Source organism: Salvelinus sp. IW2-2015, linkage group LG15 (genome assembly GCF_002910315.2).
Source record: "Salvelinus sp. IW2-2015 linkage group LG15, ASM291031v2, whole genome shotgun sequence".
Taxonomy (NCBI): domain Eukaryota; kingdom Metazoa; phylum Chordata; class Actinopteri; order Salmoniformes; family Salmonidae; genus Salvelinus; species Salvelinus sp. IW2-2015.
The window spans coordinates 41,444,863-41,455,273 of record NC_036855.1 but is presented as its reverse complement, the minus strand read 5'-3'; the positions used below and the strand labels follow the sequence as shown (position 1 = coordinate 41,455,273).

Genomic DNA, 10,411 nt, shown 5'->3' with positions numbered 1-10,411 from the left:
AAGGAGATGGAATTGGGCCTGAGACAGTTATATGTCCTGCTCATTTCTGAGCATTCTCCAAGAGTTGTAAGAAATTGTCTCTTAGCTTTACAGATTTCACACGCAAAATATTGTAATGACCCTGGGTTTATGAGCGCGGATATCAACTCTGCCTGACGAGCATGCTTTTGGGGCACAGTCGATAGCGCGCTGGACTTCGGGCTAGAAGGTCGAGGGCTCGAGGCCTGCTCCATTACAATATCATTAGACCCACTAGGGGCTCGTCTAACTCGCCCCCCCCCACAAATGATAGGAATAGCAGAGCCCACCATAGACCCTGATGAAGCAGAACCCACCTTAGTCCTCGGCGATGCCATCACAATGTTGGCTGATACCGAAGGAACCTCCGACGCTCCATGAGAAGATGGGGCCGGGACATCAGGCTCCAGAACAGCGAAGCTATTCGATGTCGGCAGCACATTCATGAAACCCGTCACCACAGAGGGCTCAGAATGTGGAGGACGCCGCCCTCGACTTCCGCTAGGAACGGCGACGTGTCTCCCTGTCCGGCCAGCCAGGTCCAGGTGAGGATCATCCCGCGATTCTGCAACAAAGGTCCCGCCGACTCAATTTTCCGTCGGTGAACGATCACTTCCGAGCAGCGGCTAGTCCACCGGAGATAACCTACCCGAAGGCGAGACTCCCATCAGCCCAGCGTGATGCACGGCCCACGGACTGCAGATAAAATGAGCTTTGTAGCTAAGTCTGGTTAAAAATGTATTGTGCATGCTGTCGTGGAAAATTGCAAGATTATGTTATAATGCTTGTATTGCATTATAATGGTTGTTTTGTTCGACAGAATAGAGTATTCTGTTAACTATTGTGTGTGTGTTCCACTGAGGATGGGCCTCTATGAGATAGCACTGACAGAGGAGATTTACGTCTTTGGGTGATCAAACCTAAAGAGCATTCCAGATAACATGAGGTAATGGTTCTGTTTTACATTACATTTAAGTCATTTAGCAGACGCTCTTATCCAGAGCGACTTACAAATTGGAAAGTTCATACATATTCATCCTGGTCCCCCCGTGGGGAATGAACCCACAACCCTGGCGTTGCAAGCGCCATGCTCTACCAACTGAGCCACACGGGACCAGGACGGGTTCTGTGCTATGAAGTACCACGAACGAGATTAGAACCTTGTCTTAGGGACTAAACTCTTTGTGAACTGTTCCTAAGATCTGTGGTTCGTCATGTAAGTTGAGAGGGGTGTATCTTGGCTATAAAATATCTTTGTACTTTTCTGTTGGTACTTTCAATGGTTCATTAGAGATAGCACATCATTGAAAGTCAAAGGCTATTGCAAAGCTCTTATTATTAAAGATGTAGTTTAAGTATAACTCTGACTGGTGTGTGAAGTTTGTAACTCTCCTCATTTGGTAAAGCAGAAATATCCCACCACAATGCTCCCTGACGAAAATAAAATTACCTACAAAAATCATGTTTTAATAGTACAGTTGAAGTCGGAAGTTTACATACACCTTAGCCAAATACATTTAAACTCAGCTTTTCACAATTCCTGACATTTACCTTGTTTGGGATAGGGGGCAGCATTTTCACATTTGGATGAAAAGCGTGCCCAAGAGTAAACTGCCTGCTACTCAGTCCCAGTTGCTAATATATGCATATTATAGATAGATTAGGATAGAAAACACTCTGAAGTTTCTAAAACTGTTTGAATGATGTCTGTGAGTATAATAGAACTCGTTTGGCAGGTGAAAACCTGAGAAAAATCCAACCAGGAAGTGGGAAATCTGAGGTTTGTAGTTTTTCAACTCTTGGCCTATCGAATACACAGTGTCTATGGGGTCATATTGCACTTCCTAAGTCTTCCACTAGACGTCAACAGTCTTTAGAACCTTGTTTGATGCTTCTACTGTGAAGTGGGGGCAAATGAGAGGGGATTGAGTAAGGAAGAGTGCCACAAGCTGACCATGCACGTTCATGTGAGAGTTAGCTTGAGTTCCATAAAATTTCTGAAGACAAAGGAATTCTCCGGTTGGAACATTATTGAAGATTTATGTTAAAAACATCCTAAAGATTGATTCTATACTTCGTTTGACATGTTTCTACGAACTGTAACGGAACTTTTTGACTTTTCGCCTGCTCCTAGTGATCGCGCGTCATGAATGTGGAATACTGGGCTAAACGCGCTAAGAAAAAGGAGGTGTTTGGACATAAATGATGAACTTTATCGAACAAATCAAACATTTATTGTGGAACTGGGATTCCTGGGAGGGCATTCTGATGAAGATCATCAAAGGTAAGTGAATATTTATAATGCTATTCTGACTTCTGTTGACTCCAAAACATGGCGGATATCTTTATGGCTTATTTGGGCTCTGAGCGCTGTACTCAGATTATAGCATGGTGTGCTTTTTTTGTAAAGTTCTTTTGAAATCTAACACAGCGGTTGCATTAAGGAGAAGTATATCTTTAATTATGTGAATAACACTTGTATCTTTTATCAATGTTTATTATGAGTATTTCTGTAAATTGATGTGGCTCTGTGCAAATTCACGGGATGTTTTAGAGGCAAAGCCAAATGTAAACTGAGGTTTTTGGATATAAATATGAACTTGATCAAACAAAACATACATGTATTGTGTAACATGTTGTCCCGGGAGTGTCATCTGATGAAGAATATCAAAGGTTAATTATACATTTTATCTCTATTTCTGCTTTTTGTGACTCCTCTCTTTCGTTGGAAAATCGCTGTATGCTTTCTGTGACAAGTTGCTGACTAAACATAATGATATGTTCTGCTTTCGCCGAAAAGCCTTTTTGAAATCAGACACTGTGGTTGGATTAACGAGAATTTTATCTTTAAAATGGTGTCTAATACTTGTATGTTTGAGAAATTTGAATTATGAGATTTCTGTTGATTGAATTTGGCGCTGTCCAATTTCATTGGCTGTTGGCGACGGTCCTAGACAGGTTAATCCTTGTAAAAAATTCCCTGTTTCAGGTCAGTTAGGATCAACACTTTATTTTAAGAATGTGAAATGTCAGAATAACAGTAGAGAGAATGATTCATTTCAGCTTTTATTTCTTTCATCACATTCCCAGTGGGTCAGAAGTTTACATACACAATTAGTATTTGGTAGCATTGCCTTTAAATTGTTTAACTTGGGTCAAACGTTTCGGGTAGCCTTCCACAAGCTTCCCACAATAAGTTGMGTGAATTTTGGCCCATTCCTCCTGACAGAGCTGGTGTAACTGAGTCAGGTTTATAGGCCTCCTTGCTCGCACACGCTTTTTCAGTTCAGCCCAAAATAATTCTATGGGATTGAGGTCAGGGCTTTGTGATGGCCACTCCAATGCCTTGACTTTGTTGTCCTTAAGCCATTTTGCCACAACTTTGGAAGTATGCTTGGGGTCATTGTCCATTTGGAAGACCCATTTGCGACCAAGCTTTAACTTCCTGACTGATGTCTTGAGATGTTGCTTCAATATATCCACATCATTTTCCCTTCCTCAGGATGCCATCTATTTTGTGAAGTGCAGCAAAGCACCCCCACAACATGATGCTGCCACCCCTGTGCTTCACGGTTGGGATGGTGTTCTTCGGCTTGCAAGCATCCCCCTTTTTCCTCCAAACATAGCAACGGCATTATGGCCAAACAGTTCTATTTTCGTTTTATCAGACCAGAATAAATTTTTCCAAAAAGTACGATCTTTGTCCCCATGTGCAGTTGCAAACCGTAGTCTGGCTTCTTTATGGCGGTTTTGGAGCAGTGGCTTCTTCCTTGCTGAGCGACCTTTCAGGTGATGTCGATATAGGACTCGTTTTACTGTGGAAATAGATACTTTTGTACCCGTTTCCTCCAGCATCTTCACAAGGTCCTTTGCTGTTGTTCTGGGATTGATTTGCACTTTACGCACCAAAGTGCATTCATCTCTAGGAGACAGAACGCATCTCCTTCCTGAGCAGTATGACGGCTGCGTGGTCCCATGGTGTTTATACTTGCGTACTATTGTTTGTACAGATGAACGTGGTACCTTCAGGATTTGGAAATTACTCTCAAGGATGAACCAGACTTGTGGAGGTCTACAATTTTTGTTCTGAGGTCTTGGCTCATTTCTTTTGATTTTGCCATGATGTCAAGCAAGGAGGCACTGAGTTTGAAGGTAGGCCTTGAAATACATCCACAGGTACACCTCCAATTGACTCAGATGATGTCAATTAGCCTATCAGAAGCTTCTAAAGCCATTTCATAATTTTCTGGAATTTTCCACGCTGTTTAAAGGCACAGTCAACGTAGTGTATGTAAACTTCTGACCCACTGGAATTGTGATACAGTGAATTTTAAGTGAAATAATCTGTCTGTAAACAATTGTTGGAAAAATTACTTGTGTCATGCACAAAGTACATGTCCTAACCGACTTGTCAAAACTATAGTTTGTTAACAAGAAATTTGTGGAGTGGTTGAAAAACGAGTTTTAATGGCTCCAACCTAAGTGTATGTAAACTTCCGACTTCAACAGAATATGTTCCTAATAAAATAAATGCTTAGAAAACTAACTGTCAGACAATAGATACAACTACTGGAGAAAGACACAGACATACCTTTACTTTTGTAGACTACGGTACTGTCAGGGCTCTAAAGTGCGATCATTTTGTACCAGACTGTACATCCAAGTACTTGCTTAGTTAGTATACTGTATATTCAGTCCCCAGGCTTAATTGTTACCACATCTGCATACAGGTTAGACAGAGAAAGAGAGACGGCTAGTGGACGAGATTCATTCAAGTTGATTCAAACATGTATATTATTTTCCCAATAGATTGATACAGCTCAGATTTGATTCTGTTACATTAAATATGCACTGACTACATGAATTCTACAAAAATAAATTACATGTTTCCAATTTTAACTAAAGAAAAGATTGACAAATGTTCACAAAAATATAACAATTTAAACGTTTTGGAGTGGGTACTGTTCCCCCTACTCATTACTAAAATACATAAAGGTAACATAAATTATCTATTGAACAGTAAGCACAAACCAACGTCAAATAAGGCTATAATAGCTAGCTACATTCCATGATTTTCAATGTGCAAAATACTTTATCAAGATGCTGGCAGAAGACGACTTCAATCATTTCAATCAATATGAAGTACAGTTTACAGATTACATATAATAGAGCGATTTGAGTGTTTCAACTGCCCATAAGGGCCAGTTCGTTTAGTGCTGCACATTCTTTAAACACACTGACGTATTTAAGGCAAGCATTTACACCAGGGCATGTATGTCTCTCGTTGTTACATATAGATATACATGAAAAGGTTTGCAAAATTCTGGTAATTTGCCCAAAATTCCTAGGTTTTCTAGATTTCTCAGTTGGAGGATTCCCGGAATCAGGAGGGAATAAGCAGGAAATACAGACCCCTAATTTTGGGAAAGTTACTGGAATTTTGCAAATTGCAACCCTATACAGGAACAAACTGCTGCTGAAGGTTACACAACAACATGGAATGTCATTCTACTGCAATAATGCTTAATGATACAGATTTTGGACAGTGGATATTAGCATTCTCAAAGATTTCTTGCCTTTCATGTTCTAACATTTAAAAGACAAAATATAGATTTGTTTTCCCTGAAAATAAAACTACCGGTATGTCAACATATTCATTTGAACAGAACTGTGTTGATTTTGAAAAGAAAAGGCATACTCAAAATGGCCTAATTTTGTCTTGAATCATAAATCATGACAGAAAGAAGAGAGAAAGAGTGAGAGCGAGAGGGTACATCTCAAAAGTATTTCCTTATTCCTTGCCTTTTGAGAAGAAGGTGAGGAATCAAGGTCATGAGCAATCAAGGAAGAACCTTGAAATTGACCCAGTGCTTGAGAGAGAGAAAGAGAGGGTGATGCCCATAATGCGTTGTTGCCACGGAAAAGAGATTCTACATGAACAGATGGTTATATGGAGGAGTGTTGACGAAATAAATATCTCCTGAGGTCTTGCTGCTCTGCTCTCAGCATTGCAAAATAATACACCATGGTCCCTCAATGACATTCAGATATACTATACTTCCTGGTCTTTAAAATAAAATAGATTTTTAAAAGCCATACACTTATTGTAAAAAGTAAACAAGTTATTTCAGTCTGTGTTTTAATACATCTCCTCTACTCCAGGGACCCTGAGTTGTGGACTTGTTTCTATTCATTGTACGTTCTAGCTCTGGTCCAAGGCATTACGTGTGGCTTGCAGATGTAGAAGTCTCAGCATCAGCAAGCCGCATGTAATGCACTGGACCAGAGCTACATACCTTCATTCGTGAGCAGCACAATGGCCCATTGTCAGATGAAGTACCTCAGTACTGATCATTGGAGTCTGTTTCAGTGGTTTCAGGTCTGACTTCACTGACCATGGCCGAGGCTGAGACTAGCTCTAGCTCAGTAACGTCTGTCACAATTAGCTGCTGGCCCCAGATTCTGATCCACTCTGGTTATTCGGAGACTGCGATTGGTTGCTGGCCTCCACTTGTGAGCCGGCCCGTTTTTTCGGAGACTGAGATTGGCCTGGGAGCAGGACCTCGACAGTGAAGCTGATGCGTTTGGACTGGAAAATACTGTAGGTGTTGTCGAATCGCAGCACATCTGAAGAAGAAAGAAAACAACATGGATGTCGACTAAGTCAAGTCCTACACCTTTACTCCGGCCCTTGTCCTCTTTGTGTGCTTATATGCAAGTCCTGGTTCTTATTTGCCCAGTTTCTAGACCTGAGTGGAACCTGGGTCTAGTTTTAAACATCCACCCACCTTGCTAGTTATTTGCTGACCGTTCCTATGCTTGTTTGGTGACACTTTTCCCACGACCGAGCTTACATCCACAATCGGTAGACAGTTCTGATTAGAAAGTTGTCGTTTGCGTCGCTGAGCAGTGCCCAAGTAAGAATTCAATATAATTGATATCTGATACCCCCCTGCAAATCAAGATCAAACATGGATTCCATGTTGTGTTCTCACTTTTCACGCACACGTCTGTGTTTCACACCTTTTTGTCTAGCTAATCAGCCTTGCAGACACGAAGCAGACAAGAAGTAGAATAGAGTGTATGCGCACAAACATTGGTTTTGATTTGGAGGTGGGGTGGTAGCATCTAACAATTGGTTTAAATTATTTTCTGGGCACCGCTAGTTGATGCAAACAACGCATTCTTTATCAGAACGATCCACTGACCACGGATATACCCTCGGAAGTAGGAAAAGCGTCACCCAACAGGCAAAGACACAGGTCTGTAAAGTAGTCACACGGTGGGCTAGTGTTATACTGGTAGGCCGAGATCCAATCTCTGTCTAGTACCACTGCACTAGGTTCTTATGTGGCCCTACCCAAGTCTTCATGTGTCACTGTACCCCTGTTCTAGCCCACTGTAGGGCTTTTCACACTACTGAGACTAATCAAACCAAGCTTTAAAGTTGCTGGAACCATGAAAAAAAGGCAATGTGAAAAGAAAATACCCAAGCCAGCACAGTTTGGTTTGGAATGGCACGATAGTGTGAAAGGGGTATAAGTTTAGAAATCGCTTATGTGTCTCTGTCTAGTTGTCCTATACTCACAGACCCCAGGCTCGCTGCAGGTGAGAGAGCCGTCTTCGGGCACCAGGTGTGCGTTGTATCTCTGGCTGGGAACCACCTCCTGCATCTGCCCTGCATTCTGCCTCTCTCCTATTTTCCCCTTCATAAACACCCCAAAGCCGATGTCTGCCCCATCACTAGAAAACTGCCACCTGCATGGGGGGAGATATTATATTACATTATATAATTATATAACCCGACACACCCGCATAGAATTGTTCCGAGAGCCGATCCGTGACCCACCAAATAACATTCATTTATTTAATAGTTTTTATGACTCCAGTCATAGGCTATTATTCCCCTCCCTGCATGAATTAATATCTTGTATCTAATATCTTATCAGCATGTCTAATCAACATTTAGATAAAAGGAAACTATGCCATGAAACCATGCCAGAACGACATAATACAATCTTTTACAATGAGATGTGGCACATTGACAACTAAAATTGCTCTGACAAAGGGTCTTCTAATTAGCCTTCTTACCTAATGAAAGCCTATAGCCGACATAATAAAACAAGACCTTCACATTAAATATTGTTTAGATAATAAAACTGTTTAATTGAAAAGCAATAAAACAATTCCCAGAATCGAATATAGGATGCAAAACTACATTTATTTAGTAGGCTATAACCTAGGCCTGCTCAAACTTTAACAGAGCACCGGTTTAAACTTGATATGGCCAGCGTTATGGTCTAAATCAGGGGTTCTTAAACTTTTTCAGCCTGGGACCCAAATGAGAAATTCTGTGTTTTCCTGGGACCCAAGCGTAGAAAAATATACAACTATACATAAATATTGGTATATTTCATTGCCCTTATGCCTAAAACAAATGCAATATAGACAAAAAACAAATAACAATGAAATTAAATATCCATATAAATATATATTAATGTTTATTTTCCCCCGTTAAAAACACTGTTACTGTCACGGCCGTGAAAAGAAGAGGACCAAGGTGCAGCGTGGTAAGCGTACATTTTCTTTTATTAATAAAAATGACGCTGAACAAAAACTATAAACACTACCAAAACAAACCGTGAAGCTAAAGGCTATGTGCCCTAAACAAAGTCAACTTCCCACAAAGACAGGTGGAAAAAAGGGCTACCTAAGTAAGGTTCTCGATCAGAGACAACGATTGACAGCTGCCTCTGATTGAGAACCACACCCGGCCAAACACAAAGAAATAGAAAACATAGAAATAAAAAAACTAGAATGCCCACCCTAGTCACACCCTGGCCTAACCAAAATAGAGAATAAAAGCCTCTCTATGGCCAGGGCGTGACAGTTACATATCTGTCTAGGTTGAAACTGTTGCTGTTAAAATACAATAAATCATTTTCATTCTGAACTGGAATAAACTGATTAATCACATCACACAAATGAATAACAGAACACACACACATGCTTTTGATAATGCAACCCTAAGTATCAGTACAGCTGAAAAATGATCAGGCCTACTGTACATCTTGCTGTAGAAATTATTGTTGAAAGAAAGTTTAGGTTGGAACTGTTGCTGTTACAATACAATACATCTTTTTTATTTTGAAATGGAATAAAGTGATTGATCACATCACACAGATGTAGACCAGAAAACACACACACAGTCCTATTGAGAGCATGTCTATTCTGGGCTCTGTTCTTGACAGTGCAATACTGAGGTCATGCTCAGCCTTGAAACTGTTTCTGTACTTGTTGTTTAAGTATGTCAGAGTTGAGAAACCTGACTCGCATAGGTATGTGCCAAACTGGACCAGAACATCTACTGCTTTCTCAGTCAGGCAGGAGACAGCTGTGTTTGCCTCAAAAAGCATATTGCTTCAATCAGTTTACTCCAGTTAAGAATCAAAAATATTATTGTATTATAACAGCAACAGTTCCAACCTAGACCAGTTTTCAACAATAATTTCTACAGTAAGATGTACAGTAGGCCTGATCATTTTTCATCTTCATTTGTACTGTTACTAGGGTTGCACTATCAGTAGCTAGCTTGCTTTGGCGAATGATAGCTATTAGCTGTGTACAAGGCCAGGGGATTGTTTGAAAGAGAAACTCACATCTACTATTATGAGAGTTAGTTAGTACTCCCTTATTTCTGCTTATCACCTGTTATAAAATGACAACAATGCCTTGCTAGCTGACTTACTTTTCCACTGTCGAAAGCACTGTTTCCTGAAGCATGCTGCCCTGTTCTGAAAGAACTCTCTGGGTTTACCTTCATGCTGTGGATGTTTGGTCAGGACGTGTCGTTTCATTACTAAGCACTTCCCCGCACAAAACACATTGTGGGCGCTCCAAGTTTCTCTTTCATATAAACGTATAACGAGAATTGGGAAAAAAGCTCAAATTCAAGATAGGATTCCTTTACAGAAACAGGGCTTGTCTGTCCTCTGTAAATAGGAAAAAAATTGTGCAGGCTACTTTTATGTCCGTTTTAGATTATGGTGATATTATCCATATGCATGCATCGGCAAACACATTAAAACCACTGGATGCTATTTACCATTGTGCACTCAGGTTTATCACGGGTGATAGTTACAGAACTCATCACTGTATCCTATATCAACATGTGGGTTGGGTCTCTCTATCTGTGAGGCGAGAGCAACATGCTCTCTTGTTTATTTATAAAGCACTTCTTTTAAAACTACCTCCATATATATCATCATTAATTTCCACAAGATGTACTAATTTTAAAACCAGATCACAGATGTGGATTACATTAGAGACTCCTGCGGTCTCCACAGAGTTGGGTAGGACTGCCTTCAGTTCCTTTGCACCTTATTCATGGAAC

General features: G+C 40.6%; 1 protein-coding gene across 4 annotated transcripts in view; it reads right to left on the bottom strand.

Annotated features, from left to right (window-relative positions):
* Window positions 1-4,788: 4,788 nt before the first annotated feature.
* The window catches only part of LOC111974599 (SEC14-like protein 2), a 52,854-nt gene continuing 47,231 nt past the window's right edge, over window positions 4,789-10,411 (bottom strand). For all 4 annotated transcript variants that reach the window (XM_024002459.2, XM_070447149.1, XM_024002454.2 and 1 more), the window contains 2 exons: window positions 7,607-7,776; window positions 4,789-6,645 (listed from right to left, as the gene is read on the bottom strand). In XM_024002459.2, coding sequence (XP_023858227.1) covers window positions 6,461-6,645; window positions 7,607-7,776 — 355 coding nt within the window. In that variant the 3' untranslated portion in view covers window positions 4,789-6,460. The remainder of the gene's footprint in view (window positions 6,646-7,606; window positions 7,777-10,411) is intronic.